A 19,301-nucleotide genomic window follows, 5' to 3' on the forward strand; every position below is an offset into this window, starting at 1 on the left:
TAAAAATACTATATACACACTGCATTACATTCACCAGCTAATATAAGAGAAAAAAATTATTGCTATTCCATAGCTGCATCCCAATATGTTGACCACTTTAGTTGTTAAGCATTGTGGCCGTTCATCTTCCTTTTCCCCCGCAAACTGAGCAAGTGGGGTAGGAAAGCATCCTCAATGTAGAGAAAACTCAAAATGTCAAAGGAGGACAGATTAACAGTAATAAATAAACTACGTAATTACTTAAAAATTAGATTGCTCTTCTAATAACATCTGTGGTTAAATTATAAAGGAAAAATGCACAAATACAGGTATGTCATGTGAAAACTACTAAATGATTATTCATTCCTTTAGGTCCATACCAACAGGGCAAAAATGAAAACACAGCATCACAAAAAACACCATTGGTTTGGTTGAGGGTAAACATTTCTCCTAGTTTAGATAAGAAGTAACAGAATCTAAAAGGCAACGGATACCTATATTATTTTAAAATCATGGACTAGAGCAGTGTTTCTCAGTCTTGGCACTACTGACATTTTGGGCCAGATATTTCTTTGTTGTGGGGCTGTCTTGTGTATTGTAGGATGTTTCGCAGCATCCCTGGCCTCCATCACCAGATGCCAGTGGCAACCCCATCCCCCTAGTCATGACAAAAAAAAAGTCCCTGGGGTAAAATTGCCCCTGGGTTGGGAACCAGGGGAATAGAGCCATTCAGAGGAAGGTCCCAGGCTGAACTTTTCCTACCCTCAGATTGTACACTCTCAATCCTGAAATCATTCCCCATGCAGTGTTTAATATACTTATCTTCAGTCCTTCTCATCTATTAATTAAAGATAATGAGAATGCCTGCCTGCTTCATTATGGGCTCTTGTGAGAATAAGATACTTTTAAAGTGCTTAGAACTGTGCCTGACACACAGTAAGTGCTCAATAAATTTTAACTAGTATCATTTTTAATAATCATCCATAGTATCGAGAAAAGCAGTTTCAACCAGAGTGTTTTAATGTGGAATGGTATCTTACCAGCTTGATATTTTCTGAGTCTTAAACACACCAGCCTTCTGATTCCTTGTGATGATATCTTTCACATCTATAGGATATGGTTAAGAAAGCTTCTACAGAGATAGTCAACTGACTCCACCCCCCCCCCTCCCCAAAAAGGCCCGTAAACAGTGATCTTATTGCACCTGGGATCAGCACGGTGAAGAGAGAAGACCTGTAGGGTGTGAGGCAGGAGAAGGGTCTAGTCCTGGCTCTACCACCAAGTGTTGAATTACTGCCACAGGCAAGCTCTTCTCATTCCCTGGGCTGCAGTTTTGTCATGTGTGAAATGTACATTCAGGGAGAACGATGGCAAGGCCCAGGGTTATGGACGCTGCTGGGGGGAGATGACTGTTATCGGTGCCACGCTCCTCTTGCTTAAAAGAGCTAGGAGTCCAAAGGCAAGCCTCTTTCGGTCAGTGAGGAGGGCAATGGCAGTCTGCTGAGACATTCTAAGTTTTCCAATCTCCTAAATGCTACCAAGGAGGGTGGGATGAGCATCAGGGGAAGACTTGAGAGGAAGTGAGACAAGGACATGGAGCAAAGCTTGGAGAATCTTTGAGAGAAAACAAATTACCGAAGAAGAAAGTCAATCCAGTGAAAGGCCCCTTGAAGAACTGTCCTTACAGACTTCTGCTCTGGCCTCTGGCCATCTGCTAGCATGTGAAGACTTGTACAGAAAGAGCCACATTTATTGAAGAGACCTTTTGAGGAGCTGGTCCATCACATCACAGAGCACCATCTTTATGAGGGCCCACGGGGAAAAAATCATGTCAGGTTTCAACACCACGAAAAGCTAGACTTCAGATCAAATAGTTTTGCTTCAACTTCTGGACACTATGAATTTTATAACCGTTCCTCTTTCTCTTTTTGCTCTAGTCCCTGTGCAACTCAGAGGCAAATGTAGGACTTCAGTCTAACAACCACAAAAGCTCCTAAGGCATATATTTTTTGTACTGACCTCTATTCCTGGCTTCATCATATTTTCCTGGCTTTCTAATGTCCAACTGCCCTCACTTCCTCATTTTTTTATATGGTATATTCTATGCGTCACTGTAAGAACCCTCAAATTCCCTCTTTTGGAATAAGGCGGGCTTAAATAAACAAGAAATAAACTAATTCCAGCGACGGCTGCAAGCTGAACTAAATTGGGCCCATGGGGAGGACACCAAGCAGACAAGCGATGTTCCCTTATTGCTAAGAAAAACAGATTTCCGGAATGCTCGAAACAAGCACTGGCCAAGATCTCCCTGCAAGAACAGAGCCACAGGACTTTTTAACCCAAATCTCTGCTTGGAACACCAGGCACACCCATTTCTCCTCTGAGTGAATAAGCAGGTACTGTGATAGCTTTCTTCTCCCAGGAGTGGGTAGGAAAAATCAATTAGGTCTCCTAATGAAGGGCTTTGTTGAGGTTTACAAAAGCGCTATAATGCAGACTTTTTTTTTTCTGGGTGAACTTTCCTGTATGCAAATTAAATACTGTTAAATTACATTCATTAAAAAAATAAAAGAGACTAATTTGCCTACTTGTTTTGATTAACTAAAATGACACATCGGCCTACAGTTCTGTCTATTTCAGGAAGAAAGTATTTCAGGAAAGTCTTCTAAATGAAATGTCTTGTAGAAAAGGACAGCTGACATCTTTATTCTGAGAAGAACAAAATTAGTAAAGAGTCAACTGACAACTGTTTTTGATTAAGCTCCCCTACACTCCGGCCACACCCTACTCAGCGTTTCCATGACATCCAACCACACGCCATAGTGTGCCCGGTACACCTGTCGAGTCGTATGAGTACATGACTAATCTATCAAGCAAAACATATTATTTTGTTAGTGGAGGTAATACTTTTTATAAAATAGTCACAGGGAAGTTAAATTATATAACTCAGAAAACCTATTAATAATTTTTAGTAAACATCTTAACACTATATACTTTTATACAATTTATAAACCTGTGACTCCAGGTGGTCAGGCTGAAGCAAGCAAATATATTTATATTCTAGAAGCAATTTTTTTTAACGAAAAAATTCACAGCAGAATTTAGGCTGCTTTATTTTTAGAACTAGGAAGGGAATATATTTTGTAGTTTAGGAGGTATTTTTTATATGAAAACAAGTACAAAGAGAGAAAAATGGCAACACTGTATTAAAATATTTCCTTAAGAGATATATTCTCATATTCTGCTCCCCACCCTTTACTTTAGGTCAGATTTTGAGGTGGTTCCTCTGACTGGCACTGTGTCCGTTAATAGATTTTATCATTCTTCTGTCACCTCAGGGTAATAAAGGAAATTCAATCAAATCAAGTCGATACGTCCAGAATAGCATTCAACAGGATGGACCAAATCGTGTTCTCTGAACTGCACCCACCTTCTGGAAGACTTCAATGGCAGGTACTGGGTGCAGAGAAAGCCTTAATGTGATTTCTGATTACATAGATACAGAGCAATCGCCTCCAATCTCCTTGTCTGGGCAACTGAACTTCCAGAGTCATAGGATATATGCTTGTGGCTAAAAGGAAACCAGATTCTATCTTTCGATTTCCTTTCCCAATAAAGCATAGTTCAGGAGTGGGGCTCCATTTTAATTTTTCTGATTTTTATTCTTAAAATATATATTTTTGTATAATGACAGTAACAGTTATTTAAACAAATTGTATACATAAGTTCTATATATGTAAATATAATTAAGTGAATTATATATAAAATATTGTTTAAAATATTAGCCTCCTCCTGTAACTAGTGATCGTTTTATTATCAGTAGTTGCATACACATTTTCAGAGTTGGCATTGTTCTTTAAGCAAGAAAGTATTTTTAAAATAATAACATTGTGATTCACAAAGCATTACTTTCTTGGCTTATGTTAACTTTATTTTCATTGGACCATTAAAGGTGGGGGTATGAAACTACGAAATTATAATTCCTGTTCATTTCGATCTCTATAGGTTTTAAAAAATGCTTGATGTAGCAATATTTGCTAATTTAAAGGCTGAATATATTCTTAAATGTGCTTGTTACTCAAATGAATTGAGAGGATGACAGAGAGGTACTTGGAATTCTGTTAGTAATGTCAACTGTTAAGTTTACGGATGAGAGGCATTTTCTTCCAGAGGATGCTGAGGAAATGCAAGATGACACTCACCATATCATTCTAGTTTTGGGTGAAACAGAATGGTTTAATGGGGAAAAAAAAAAGCTTTGAAGTCAAATGAACCTGGCTCCTAGTGCTGGTTCTGATACATAGTGGCTGTGCGAACTTGGGTAAATTAACCTCTCTGGGCACCATCTCAAAAACAGGAATAATGACACCTATTTTATAGGCTTAATGGAGTATCCCACAGAATAAGCCTGACACATCGTAGGTGCCTAATTCATGTCAATTCATTATCTTTTTCAATAATTCAGGCAAGAGCTTTGGAAGGATGAAGAGGCTGGTGACAGTAACTAAAATGAGGTTTGGCACTTATGCTTTGTTTTCTTTTCCCTACTGCTCAGAACTAATTTATGTGAACATTTATATTGTAAAATATAATATATATTTAAGTATATATTGTAGACTATACTATATAAGTAAATTTATATTTATATTGTAAATAAGTAGAAGGAATCAAAGAACTTCTGCCCTGGAGGTTTGCAGTGTCTTTCCCACGGATAAACATGCTCTAGCCGAGGCATAGTTCTGTGTCCCACGAGAACAGAGACTTGGTCTGACTTTCCACTGCTGTACCTTTAGCACCTGAAATGGCATGCAATTAATAGTGGTTGAAATAATTTTAATTACTTAATCAGCTTAACTTATTATATAATTTGTATTTAATTTTCAAAGTTATTTGTTGAGCTCCTACTCCATGTGAGGCGCAGAGTGTCCATTTATGACTCACCTAGTAAAGAGAAGTACAGCTGGCATCGATATTTGAGGAAGGGGTCTGGCCACAGGATGATGGCCTGGCATTCCCAAGGTCTCAAACATCCACAGCACAGGCTGCACAGTCTGCATGAAGCTTAGTTTATTAATTACTCAGGTCAGGGGTTCTGTTAAATAAAATAATGTTAAGCCAGGGGTGTCTCCTTTAAAATGCATAGGAGAATTACCAATTTTTGGAGACTCCTAAGCTCAAGTCATGATTGAGACTATGTGTACTGTGGGGATAAGATGCTTGGGCCAGGAGCATGAGAAATGGGTCACCAAGCATTGCCATATTCTGCAGATAACACTCTTGATGTTTGCTAAGGATGGGTCAAGGCAAGGTGCTTACATTGGGCAAAGTAGTGAGTGTACCAGAGAGGGCTGCTCACCTGTAGTTGTTGTACTCTTATTCCTTAGGATTTGGAAGTGGCTTAGCATCAATACTAGCTCAGTATACCATTTCTCTCCCCTATTCTTATGTCATTGTCATCACTAGCTACAAACTTCATTGAGTATTCTCTCTGGGCACTTGGAGATTTCTTTCTTTATTACACTAAAAGGGCAGGGCCAAAGAAAGAGAACACATTTCACACTATTGTAGGATAAATTTGAGAACTAGATGAAACAAATGATCCCATTTCCAATTTATCCTTTGTTCTCTTCAGGTGCAGATAAAATGGCATCTGCAGGGAGAGGCAGCTCTCAGGTAGGGGGCTCTGGATTAGACCCAGCAATGCAGTTTAAGGGCCAAGGGGAATCTCAGGGACGCCGACCCATGAGTCTGAGAAAATATTTAGGACTTAAACATTCACTTATACCACAAGTCTTAATCTCTTTTCAGATACCCCTGTTTAATAAATATCAAATCAACATCTGGCTTTCCAGGGTCAAGGTGGACAGCTCTACAAGACATAGCCAATCCATTTGATACATTTTAGGGAGATAATAAATAACCTCACAACTGGTTGATAGGCTTCCATGATATAAAGATTCAGAATTATCCATACATTGCCTCACATATTTAAAAAACAGAAATAACTGAAGATAAAAAGGAAATACAGGAAATGCTATTTTTCTTTAAAAAAAGGTAAAAATCAGGATCTTAGAAGCTTAAGAGACTAGGAAGTAAGACTCAGTTGGAGTCATTAAATTCAGATGCCAAGAACAACAAAAATAATTTTTTAAATGATGAGAATAATATACAGGCCAATACTCAGATGTGATGTGCGATTGCCAGGTCGATTTTCAATTGCATTTCACTGATGTATTCATTTGTTTCTTAATGTGCTCATCTTGCCCATTAAGAATAATTAGCAGCTTTGCTTAGAGATTTTCTGGCTTCTGGCAATGTTTCTCCTCCTTTTTTTGTTGACATCCATTTTTATTTTTTAGAAAGTAATTTTTGGATAATATCCTACAACTGCTATATAATTTAGGCTTCCTAAAATTTTAACGGAAAGATGTAAACAGTAATTTTTAAATGAGTTTGTTTCGATCTATATGCATCAACAGTATGTGATTCGGTGAATTAGATATTCTTACAAAAAGTGGGCACACAAATAGAAAAAAAAATTTCATTCATATTAACCTCTCTCAGAAAACAGCTTATGATGAATGCCAGTTGTCAGCTCTGTTAGCAAATCAAGAATAAAATTAGTCTTAAAAGCAGGAAAAAACACATTGCCAATTTTTAAGATTTTACACATGCTTTTGTCTCTTAATTAAAAAAAAATTAGATCTAGTTACAACAGAAAAAGGCACACAAACCTAGAACAAAATGATAAAAACTGAACTCCATCAGGAAAGTCCTAAGAAATGAAATAAAACACACGACCAGTTTTGGTCTGCTCCTGAAAGGACCTACTTTATCTACATTGTAAAGTTCTTCCCTCCTGCCCTTTGGCACCCCGCTATATTAAACCCATTGTAAAACCCAGCACAATAAAGCACTCTCAGGGCTGAGCTTCTGAGGACCAAATGTTAAAAATCCATTTTCTTGGGAGGGGGCTGTACCAATCATTTCTTTGAAAGGCCGGCAGAGTGAATACAGAATCTGAGATTTCCTCTCTGATTTCAAGAGCTGGCATGGCATCTTTGCTGTTTAAAGTAAAGATGTGTTAATTAATGATATTAGCATTGTTTCCCTTCTTTGGAAGCTCTGTAGTTTAGCTCAATAATAATTTTAGTACAATCAAATTTACATACTGACTACAGATGCTTCCCATAGTTTGATAAAAGTTCTAATTGGTTTCTGATGCTACTAAATAAGACACCTGCTGACTTGAGAAAAACCTCAGGTTGCTGGGCCCAATGTGAAAGTTTCCGTGGCTAAAATGACCTTCTCTTGTCCAATAATCCTGCTCCCCGCCCAACCCCCACAAAAAACATCCGTTGGGGCTGAGCCAGCATACCTGACTTCCTCTTGCTCTCTGTGTTCCCTGACATGTGGAGGAGGAGCAGAGTGAAATGATACAGTGCACAGAATAACTCAGAATAAAGCAGAGTGAATGAAACAACATCAGCTCATCTTCAGGAATATTTTGAGAAACTTGCGACAGTCTGAAGATCATGATTAAAATCCTGCATTTTAAAAAAGGAAGCACCTTTTGTGATCTCTTTCCCTTGTGTGAAAGGCCAAGATTGTGATTGGCTGTTTTTTCTTCCTGAATTTTTTTTTTTAAGTCTGTCAGGCAATTAGCTGGGTGGGGCTCTGTAGAGCACACAAGTGCTGCTGAACAATATTAGCTACTGTGCCTCTTGCACCTCCTTTCTCCTGTCTGAGCAGCCTGATGGAGCTGCTGCAGATTTTATTTTTAAAGAATTACATAGCAGAGGTAGGAAAAGAAAATTGAAAATAGGCTTTATGTAAGATGCCACAAAAATCAAAACTGCTTTGGCATTTTAGAGGTCTAAAATTCAAATAAGTAGGTTGCCTCCTTCATAATGTAAATGTAAGGCACACCAAAAAACCCAAAGCAAACATATCTTCCACTTTTCCTCTCAATTTCTAACGGCTGTTAACTGCCCCTGAACAAATCAGCTCGATTGCTAAGGTAGCCACAAATTATGCTTGCTTTCTTAGTTAAAGTACAGTTCAATTTTCATGAACTCTGTGTACATATTAGTAAAGCATAATCTAATATAATGGAGTTTGGGCTGTAATAGCATAGCAGAAAAAAAAAAGAGATAGATTTACAATCCCAAATGAAAGGAAATAATGAAAAACTGATAGCCGTTTCCAGTAGGGGGGTATAGGTAACTCCTTGACAATTAGAGTAGGTACAATGTTACAGACATACCATATCCAAGGCAGGAAAGGTAATAACAAATGTGAAGCTGGAGGTTAATTTTTGCAAGCAACATCCAATATAATAAATATTAAATAATTTATTTTATACTGGCAAATTTCAATGGAAATAAAAGGACAAGAATGTTTGAAAATTATTATGAAGCAAACGTTCTTATTGCCTTGAGTGGTCCACAAATCATAGGCTCCTTTAATGGCAAGTGACTATAAAAATCTATCAAAATTAAAAAAAAAACCCTTAGTCGTATTCAATGAATTCCATATATTTCTACTTTTTCTTAATTACTTATCATGTGTGTGAGGGGAACTCTTTTTTAATACCCCATGCTGTCTTCCTTTATATCAATTGTTACTCAGCCGGGAAAAAGGAATGAGCACAACAAACCCGTTTTCTATCTGAATAAGGATACTTCTGATGGCCTTTTCATTCCCATCAGTTAACAGAACTTCTTTGACATCTGCAGAAATAGCAACCTGAAAAAAAAAAGGGAGCACAGCAAACAATGAGCAAATATGCTTGTCTGTGTGGAAGTGAAGACAGGAGTGACAAGCCTTCAGTATCATGCTTCCTCACCTATTTCTCTGTAACAATCTTCAATCTTTTTTCATTTTATGTCTGCATTATTTTAATCATTCAATCAAATCAGTCAATACTTTTATCATTCCATTTGCGGGAGCCTCTATCTTGCTATCATTCTGTTCGGTAATTGCATTGTGACAGCGGATGATGGTATTCTGAGAGGCTTTCATTTGTGGGCTTCTGTTTATCTAGTAGAGCCATCATACAAGGCTGTCACTCTGCCTTTCAGCTTGCTTCTGTCTGACTGCCTGATGCCCTTCATATAACTTTGCATTGCAGGCAGATGGCTTTGTGAGGGTAATTTTTTTGTGAGCTTTGACATGCTCGCACATTGGGCTGTAACCTCGACACATTGTGTAAGAGCGACAGGTTTGTCAAATGCCAATCAGTGTAACAATATGCTTTTATTTGTAGAGACATAAAAACTTGTCTAATGCACTGTGCTGCTACATAATATCTCCTGAATACATGACTCAGAACCCAGAGAATGGGGAACGACGTTCCTGAATGGCCAATCTAATTCAAAAGAATCTAATTACTGAGCGCTCTGGATCATGTTTGTTGGTGTAATAATGCAGGCAAAACATTAGCAGCTATATCATGGTGCTCCAACTGTGATTCGCCGGGCTATTCCTGTATCTTAGCAAATGGGACTATAATCTGAAAAAAAAAATGCTTTCGCTATGGCAAAGAAAGACTGTGCGAGGCCTGGAATGTCACAACAAGCAATATTGACTACACTGAGGTAAAATGTTTCTGCTCATCGAGGCAACCATAAAATCAATATGATCCGAAAGTAAGTCAATCTAGAAGGTCTCTCAAGACCCGGCAGCTTGACCGCAGCTGATGCTGTTGACGGTTCTCTGACCCAGCAGTTGGAGGCCCTGGAACATTTTTCCTTTTGTTCCTCTCTCTGAATGGGATTGGAATTGAGAAAAGACCTACCATGAGCCCAGCCAAGCATGTCATGCCACCCCCTAGCTCACACACAGCAAGGTCCCTGAAAGAGAGAAAAGAAATGGTAGAACCCATACAAATTAGATGAAAATGGTCAGAGAGATATATATGTTACAAGGACAAATTGCCATCTGCGGTAAGAACGGCGCTACCAGGAAGTTGCGGAGACATGACTAGGCTACCTCATGTCGTTTTGCGTTTTAAAAATAATTATGAAATAGAAAAGTCACAAAGCAGGCAAATCAGTGGGGGTTCCCTCATTAGTGTTCACTGCAACATTACCACCGCTGAGCTGAAAAATCTGAGAAGGTTCCCTTTTTTTCCCCTGTCAATGGCGCTGTCTTTTAGAACTAAACTAGCTAGAGTAGCGAAAGATAATTGTTAGGAAAGGATAACACTGTTAATCCACATTCATTCCTTCAAAAACAGTTAGACAAGTAAATGAAGAATATATATGACTGTGTATATACCTATATTATAGTCACATATACACAACACATACACAAATAAATGCAATCTTGAATTTAAAAAAAAATTCTAAAACAGACTGAGACATTTTGTAAAGCTGAACCAGCCTCATAAAGAACAATTACACAAAGAGCATTTAGCAATTAACACTTAAATCACAATTGACCCCAACACAGCACAGTGAATAAACAATGCAGGGACATAATATGGTTAAGCCAGCAAACCAGGCTAACGTAATGACTGCGCTCTGACTTCACGGCTCAAAAGTAAAGCAGCTCAGAGTTAAAGCTGACAGTCTAGCGGGGCGCTCTGCACTTACCTTCCCCTTTGTGCCTAAATATCAGCCCTCAACGTGTGACATTCTGGCCCTGGCCGGCTGCTTGCGGACTGGAGCGCCAGTCAAGCTTAAGTACTACCCTGTTCTTATTTTCTATGCTTAGACTCTTAAGATTGTTTCTTCTTCCCAGTTTGGGAAGTTTATTGCCTCAACAGGAGGAAAAAAAAAGAGAATTAAAAGAAGAAAAAGGTGGCAAGCGAGGGAAGCGGAGGAGAAGCCAAGTGAGGACATTCATATTCCGAAATACACTTAATGAGTATTTAGCTGTTCAAAATAATTACAGACTGGTTGGTAAATAGGACCTATAGAGCTTCAAAAAATACAAACTATTGACCCAAACTTGTAAGTACATATTGTTAAAACACACACCATGATCACTAGTGGCTTGTCTGGAATCATAATGGGCTCTTCAGGAATATATATTGGATGACTTTTATAAAATGAGAATTAAAATGAAAAACCTCTGTTTTCTGGGTCTATCAAAGAGCTTCAGAATTTTTATATATAAGGAGTTTTTTCCTTTTCCGAAATTCCATGCACACTGACAGATGAAAACATTTATTTCTGTAGCATGAATCTGTAATAGTAATTTATATTTTACAAATACATATTCTTAGGCACATAAAATACCTTTAAAACCAGGGGTGGGGTGGCATCTTTAAATAATAGCTGTGGGGTATTTATTTATCAAATATTCTGTAGTGACTTTCTTAGCAGAAGTTTAAAGAATGTCTTTATTGTTTTTTTTTTTGACCTGAACAATCACTAAGGATTGATTGGAGCTTCACTTTTGTTTCCCAAAATCAAAGTGAAATATAAAATGCCTTGAGTGGAAATCAAAAGCCTTTGACATATAGCAGAAAGCTTGCTGTGCAATATTAGCACCCAAAGGCAATTCAGATTTCTTTTTCAGAAGCAACATGTTTTCATCATGAACTTTTTTCCCTTCCCCTCTTTCTTTTTTTCTCTTCTTTCTTTCTTATATTTTTTAACAGTTTGAAGAATATAATCATGGCAATCTTTAATATGCTGATACAAAACCCATAATGGGCTAAAATATATGTTTTTAAGTGCAGCTTTGTACCTGAATATGTTTCTGTGCTTGAGGCAGTAGTAAGCCAAAACCTCTTCAGCCGGCCAGATGCCTGGAAAACAACAAGAGGATAGACTTTTTTTATTATAGAAGTCTCTTTTATAATCATTCTCTAGAGTCATTCTCTTAAGAAATGGCTTTTAAAAATAATGGTCAGTACAAGCAATTTCAACTTGAACCAAACTTAACATGATTATTACTACTAATACGTCATATCACATGAGTTTCTTTTGTTGTTGATTATAACCACTTTCCCAGGAAAATAGCAAAATATCCTAAATAAATTTTACTACATTTCAATCACAACAAAACAGCAAAAACAATTACCAAAATTACAAATATCAAAAGTTAAATTTTACTGGTATTCCAGGTAGATCTTAATCTTGTACACATGTGCCTTCTTTTCAGCCAGTTCCTAAGCATCAGCTGAAGGCCTACTGTATATGCAGCCCATGTTACGTGAAAATAAATACACAAATCACTTGAAGGAGCAAATAAAAGCACTGAGGTCATTATACCTTTTTGTTTGATTCCATACCAATGTTTTTTAATATGCACAATTCTTTCCTTTCTTTAATTAAAAAAAAATCAAACTGGAGTATAAAAGTAAGAGATTTAAATTTCACCAACTTTGGCAAATCTTTAAATTTAACAATAATCCTAAATAAATCCCACTAAATTCCATGGATGGGCATTTTCTAAAGTCATCATCTGTAAATTATTTATTTAGAAGACATACAGTCTTCATAAATAAATATAAGTTGCTTAACGAGAAGACAAGCATGCCTGGAAATGATAGTTTCTAGTGGTTATCACAGGACACTAGGGTTACAAATACTTTTAATTTTTTTCTTTATACTTTTTGTATTTTCCAAAATTTTCACAATGAAGATGTATCACTCTTATAGTCAGAATAAACTATGTTGTGTTACGTGCCATCAGGTTGGCTCAGACTCCTGGCAGCTCTGTGAATGAGTGGTGTCCACAGTGTCCTGTCCTCAACAGCCCTATTCAGCTTCTGCAGACTCATGCCTACCGCTTCTTTTATGGAGTTGATCCATCTCATATTTGGTTTTCTTCTTTTCCTGCTGCCTTCTACTTTTCCTAGCAGTATTGTCTTTTCTGAAGAATCCTGCCTTCTCATGATTTGTGCAAATATAATAAACTACGGCCTTACAAAAACTGTTTTCCCCAAGTGGTCAGATTCAAAGATCAGGCAGGGCAGCAGGCATCCCGCACTGCCTGAGGTTAGAAGGCTCTGCGGTCCTGGCAAAGAGCCCTGAATGTTCGCTGCCTTAGCACTAAGCACTCTTCTAATGGGGTTTGATGCAAAGTTGAATCACCTAACGAGACTTAATTCTCTCCCAAATGCATCTCTCCCTTAGAGGAGTAAGAAATCAGAACATTTCAGAGAAGAGGATGTCAAAGACATGGGAAGTAAAATCCTAAGAGAATTAATGGGTAAATATATGAACAGGAAAGAGACGACTCCACAGAGCATTTGCTGCAGGGAAGTCCAGTCAGGTGTACTCGCTAGCTTAGCCTCCATGGCATTTCGCATGGAAATGACTGTTTGGAGGAGAAACAAAGTAAACCAGCAAGAAGTGTTTGGAGTCACGTTTAGGAGAAAAGTCGGAGAGGCAGTGGAATGTAGCACTTAAGATCACAGGTACTTTGGAATCAGACTCATTGACTCCAGTCCCAGCTCTGCATTCCCCAGTTGAGTGACCTTGGATAGGTTACTTAACCTCTCTGTGCCTCAGGTTCCTCATCTGTAAAATAACATAACTGTAGTATCAACCTCACAGGATTGTTGTGAGAATTAAATGAGTAAAATATATGAAATGTATTTAGAACAGTTCCTAACTCATAGCAAGCTCCAAGAAAAAGAAAGTTAGTTGTTGTTGTTAATATTATTCTCCTGCAGGTACCACACTCCCTGATTTTAAATTATACTACAAAGCCATAGTAACCAAAACAGCATGGTACTGGCACAAAAACAGACACACAGATCAATGGAACAAAATTGAGAGCCCAGAAGTAAACCCACACGTTTATGGACAGCTAATATTCGACAAGGGAGCCAAGAGCATACGACGGAGAAAGGAGAGTCTCTTCAATAAATGTTGTTGGGAAAACTGGACAGCCACATGCAAAAGAATGAAAGTAGACCATTCCCTTACACCATGCACAAAAATCAACTCAAAATGGATTAAAGACTTGAATGTAAGACCTGAAACCATGAGACTTCTAGAAGAAAACATAGGCAGTACGCTCTATGACATTGCTCTGAGCAGCATATTTTCAAGTCCCACGTCTGACCGGGCAAGGGAAACAAAAGAAAAAATGAACAAATGGGACTACATCAAACTAAAAAGCTTCTGCACAGCAAAGAAAACCATCAACAAAACGAAAAGACAACCTAACAATTGGGAGAAGATATTTGCAAACCATATATCAGATAAGGGGTTAATATCCAAAATATACAAAGAACTCATACAGCTCAACAACAAAAAAACCAACAATCCAATTAGAAAATGGGCAAAAGATCTGAACAGAGATTTCTCCAAAGAAGATATACAGATGGCTAACAGCCATATGAAAAGATGCTCAACATCATTAGCTATCAGGAAAATGCAAATCAAAACTACAACGAGGTATCACCTCACTCCAGTCAGAATGGCTATAATTAACAAGACAGGAAACAACAAATGTTGGAGAGGGTGTGGAGAGAAGGGAACCCTTGTTCACTGCTGGTGGCAGTGCAAACTGGTGCAGCCACTATGGAAAGCAGTATGGCGTAGCCTCAGAAAATTAAGGATAGATCTACCATATGATCCAGCTATTCCACTGCTGGGTATTTATCTAAAGAACTTGAAAACACAAAGACATAAAGATACTTGCACCCCTATGTTCATTGCAGCATTATACACAATAGCCAAGACATGGAAGCAACCTAGATGCCCATCAAGGGATAAATGGATAAAGAAGATGTGGTATTTATACACGATGGACTATTACTCAGCCATAAGAAATGACGAAATCCAGCCATTTGTGACAACATGGATGGACTTCAGGGTATTATGCTGAGTGAAATAAGTCAGAGGGAGAAAGTCAAATACCATATGATCTCAGTCATAAGTAGAAGATAAAAACAACGACAAAAAGAAAAACACGTAGCATTGGAGATTGGACTGGTGGTTACCATTGGGGAAGGGGGGCGGGGGGAGGGCAAAAGGGGTGATTAGGCTCACATGTGAGGGGATGCACTATAATTAGTGTTCGGGTGGTGAACATGATGTAATCTACACAGAATTTGAAATGCGATGTACATCCAAAAAACATAAAAATTAAAATAAAAATTAAAAAAAATTATTCTCCTGCAAAGGGGAATAGAAGAGTGGAAGAGAGAATAAGTGAACCCAGAACAATGACCCCAATAACCAGAACAGATGAAGAACCTTTTGGACCTGCTCCTACTCTTGAGCTTTGGCATGAACCCAAAGTCCTAACACCTGGCATACTTCCACATAAAAAGAACTCTGGAAAGACTAAAGTGCATAATAAAAATCTCTCAAGGAAGAATCCAAGACAGTGTTCTGCACCAAGTGGATATAATCACCACAATAATGAATTTCTTTATGCCTTTAGTAGATGGTTTTGAGGTTTAAAAAAATAATGATAGGGGAAGGGTACTTACCTAAAATTCAAGCCTTGATTAGGTACAAAAATGTGACTTCTAAAATGCACAGTCTTTTTAAACAGTGTTGTAATTTTCTCAAAAAATTATAGAGGTTGATTTTTAACTAAATTAAATACAAAAGTTAGAACAAAGTTTAAAAATCACCTAAAATTCCACCGCTGGTATATAACCACTGTTATCATTTTGGACATCATTCCAAAAAATCTCTCTAGGCATAAGGATATTTTACACAATGGGATCTTATCATGAAGGTACTCAATAACCTGATTTTCCCCACTCAGTATGCGATAGCTTCTCATGACAATAAAAATATATTATACCTTCACCATTATTGTTAATGACTGCCTAGATATTTTATGTCTGCATCATAATTTATTTAACCAGTTTCCTCTTGATAGACATTTAAGTTAGTTTCTAAGTTTTTGATATTATGAGATTATAAACAGGGTACAATGAAGACACATTTTTTTTCCCAACATATGATTTCTCTCCTTAGGTCAAATACCCAGAAATGGGAAATCTGATCAAAAGTTATGTACATTTCACATTCTGATATATCAAACTGTCCTCCAAAAAATTTATACCAAACTACACTCCCAACAGGAGTGTTTATTTCCTCAAAGCCTTGTCAACACAGGGTTTTGGCAATCTATTTTATTTTTGCTAATCTGTTAAGTTTTTAAAAGTTATCTCAGGCAAATCAAAACCACAATGAGACACCACTTCACACCCTCTAGGATGGCTATAATCAAAGTCAAACAGTAACAACTGTTGGCAAGGATGGAGAGCAATGAAGTAAAACGGTGCAGTCACTTTGGAAAACAGTCTAGTAGCTCATCCAAAAGTTAAACGTAGAATTAGCATGTGACCTAGCAATTCCACTCCTAGATACATATCCAAGAGGAAAGAAAATATGTCCACCCAAAAACTCGTACACAGATGTTCATAGCAGCTTTACTCATAATACCCCAAAAGTGGAAACAACCCAAATGTCCATCGACTAATGAATGGATAAATAAAATGTGGTATGCCCATGCAATGGACTATTATTTGGCAATAAAATGAAATAAAGTACTGATCCATGCTACAACATGGACGGAACATGAAAACATTATACTGGGTGAAAGAAGCCAGACACAAAAGACCACATGTTGTATGTGTCCATTTATATGAAATGTCCAGAATAGGCAAATCCGTAGAGACAGAGTATAGAGTGGTGGTTGTCTAGGGCTTGGATGGTTGAGAGTGAATGAGGAGAGAGTGCTAATGGGTATGAGGTTTCCTTTAGAGGTGATGAAATCTTCTAAACCCGATTGTGGTGATGGTTGTACAACTCTGTGAATATACTAAAAACCACTGGGTGAACTGTATGGTATGTGAATTAAATCTCAATAAAGCTGTCACTTATAAAAGTTTTCTCATTCCTATTTGTGGAAATATAACGGTCTTTTAAAAAGATGTAATTTTTAAAGAAGTTATACATATACATTGTTTAAAGAGCGACTGAGTTCTTTGAGAATAATTAAGACTAACAGTAGTACCCAGCTCCTCTCTGCAATCTTCCTCCTTCCTCAGAAGCTACTACTTTCAATTCTTTTGATAATTACTTCCATACTTCTACATAATAATATGTTTGTATTGTTACTTCATGATTTTTCAGTTTTAAGCAAAATCTATTGACCCCCACTATGGAAGATAAGCAGTTTTTTGCTTTTATCTCTACCCCTCTCCCCACACCACACATACCATGCTCCTTATCCACCCTCCCTCCACCATCTTCCAAATATAGATATATTATAACTTTGGAAGGTCTCTACTTATTCTCAATTTTATAACGACCATGAAATAAAACTGAGCCATGTAGTAAACGATTGCTTTTTCCCTCATGTATACGTTTTCCCCCTCTGGAGTTCATAATTTTTCTTTTCTCATTTGCTAAGATTTTTATTCAAATTTTTTTTTTTGAGGAAGATTAGCCCTAACTACTGCCAGTCCTCCTCTTTTTGCTGAGGAAGACTGGCCCTGAGCTAACATCCATGCCCATCTTCCTCTACTTTATATGTGGGATGCCTACCACAGCATGGTGTGCCAAGCGGTGCCATGTCCATACCCGGGATCGAACCGGCGAACCCTGGGCCGCCGAGAAGTGGAATGTGCACACTTAACTGCTGTGCCACCAGGCCGGCCCCTTTATTCAATTTTAAAATGCAGTTGTCAATTTCTGCTCTCAGTACATTCATTCACACTGGATATTCTATCAGCCTCCTGAGGAAATCTCTTCTAGTGCCTTCTGACCTGCCTTAGTGTAGACTGAATACCTTCTATGCCTGGTGCACAGCTGATATGCTGGAATCAATCTTCACTATCATTCCAGGCTTCCTTTTGTCCTTCTCCTGTGTTCTATCTCTTGTCTCCTCAGTCCTTTTTCTTCCTTTCTTGGTTTACTTTCTCATTTTAGATGAACACATCCTGCAGTAGCTTCTTGGAAAAAAGTGGGTAGGAGGTAAATGTTTGAGAACGTGTATGATTCAGTGGGTAATTTTGATCCGGAAACTCCATGTTCTTCAGTTCTTGGGAAGTTTCTTGGAAAGTTCCATTGATTATTTCCTTATCTCCATTTCTATCTGTGCTCCTTCTCTGAAACTCTTATAATTTAGATGTTCAATCTCCTGAACTTATTCTCTAATTTTCTTATCTTTTCTCTCGTGCTTTCCATCTCTTATTTTTCACTTTCTTGGAAATTTCCTCAACTTTATCTTTCAACCTTTTTATTGTTCTTTTCATTTATGCTATTATTGATGGCAGTTCTCTTAATTTTTCTTTTTTAGAACATCTTATTCCTGTTTCATGCATCTAATATCTTTTCTAAGCTATTTGAAAATATTAATTATAGTTTGTTTTTCTTCATGTTGCTTTTCTCTGTTTATTGGTGTTGCTAACTGTCACATTAAAAGCTTTCCTCAGAGGCTGGCCCCATGGCCGAGTGGTTAAGTTCGCGTGCTCCGCTGCAGGCGGCCCAGTGTTTCGTTGGTTCAAATCCTGGGCGCGGACATGGCACTGCTCATCAAACCACGCTGAGGCAGCGTCCCACATGCCACAACTAGACGGACCCACAACTAAAATATACAACTAGGTACCGGGGGGCTTTGGGGAGAAAGAGGAAAAAATAAAATCTTAAAAAAAAACTCTTTCCTCAGATATTTGGTAATTCTTTGTTGTTTGCTTAAATGTAATTGTAGAAGGATAAAAAGCGGACTGGAGGTGAAGAGGGCTCAGTGCGCGGCGGTAGGGAGTGGGTAGAGAGGCTCAGCCTCCAGTTTGCACATTTTCACCTAATCCATCCGCCCTGCTTTTGGGACACTTTATGATTTCAACTGTCCTGGTGTCCCCCAATCCAGAAACCCTCAGTTTAACCATCATCAGAGAATAAACTTTTTCTCTTGGGAGTACAGAAGGGGAAGTTATCCAGTAGTCTGGAATAGGGATATAACTGATTCTTAAACAACTTTCAATCAATCCTCCTTATTTTAGGCCCCTTCGACTTCTACTTTTAGAATTACATGGTGCCACCAATTCCTGAACCTTTCAAAGTTTCAGAAAAATGAATTGGGTTGGTTCTCAACTTTCCCAACTGCTGCCTTTCTCATATCTGTTAAGTCAATAACTTCTCATCCGTTGGCTTCCCAGCTTCCAAAATTTTGTTGTTATATTCTCCCTCATTCTATCATCCTCGTGGGTTTATGTCATAAAAACACCCATTTACAGTGCTTTAGTCAGGTTCTGGAAAGAATTAATTTGAATGCACTGTTCAATCTCCAAGTTTACCTGAAATATCGAAATGTATGGTCTTTTGACCTTTCAAACATTCATTCAAAAGATGTAACTGTTTGTGGCATAGTTCTAGAATCCA

General features: G+C 37.9%; 1 protein-coding gene across 5 annotated transcripts in view; it reads right to left on the reverse strand.

The window, feature by feature from the left end:
- Positions 1 to 19,301, reverse strand: part of CAMKMT (calmodulin-lysine N-methyltransferase) — a 371,765-nt gene that overhangs the window by 47,287 nt on the left and 305,177 nt on the right. For 4 of the 5 annotated variants that reach the window (XM_001917869.6, XM_023619714.2, XM_023619712.2 and 1 more), the window contains exons 4-7: positions 11,680 to 11,740; positions 9,779 to 9,833; positions 8,664 to 8,727; positions 1,020 to 1,086 (exon numbers count right to left, since the gene is read on the reverse strand). In XM_001917869.6, coding sequence (XP_001917904.3) covers positions 1,020 to 1,086; positions 8,664 to 8,727; positions 9,779 to 9,833; positions 11,680 to 11,740 — 247 coding nt within the window. The remainder of the gene's footprint in view (positions 1 to 1,019; positions 1,087 to 8,663; positions 8,728 to 9,778; positions 9,834 to 11,679; positions 11,741 to 19,301) is intronic. The other variant, XM_023619715.2, reaches the window with a different exon arrangement.

The sequence above is a fragment of the Equus caballus genome, chromosome 15, assembly GCF_041296265.1.
Source record: "Equus caballus isolate H_3958 breed thoroughbred chromosome 15, TB-T2T, whole genome shotgun sequence".
Taxonomy (NCBI): domain Eukaryota; kingdom Metazoa; phylum Chordata; class Mammalia; order Perissodactyla; family Equidae; genus Equus; species Equus caballus.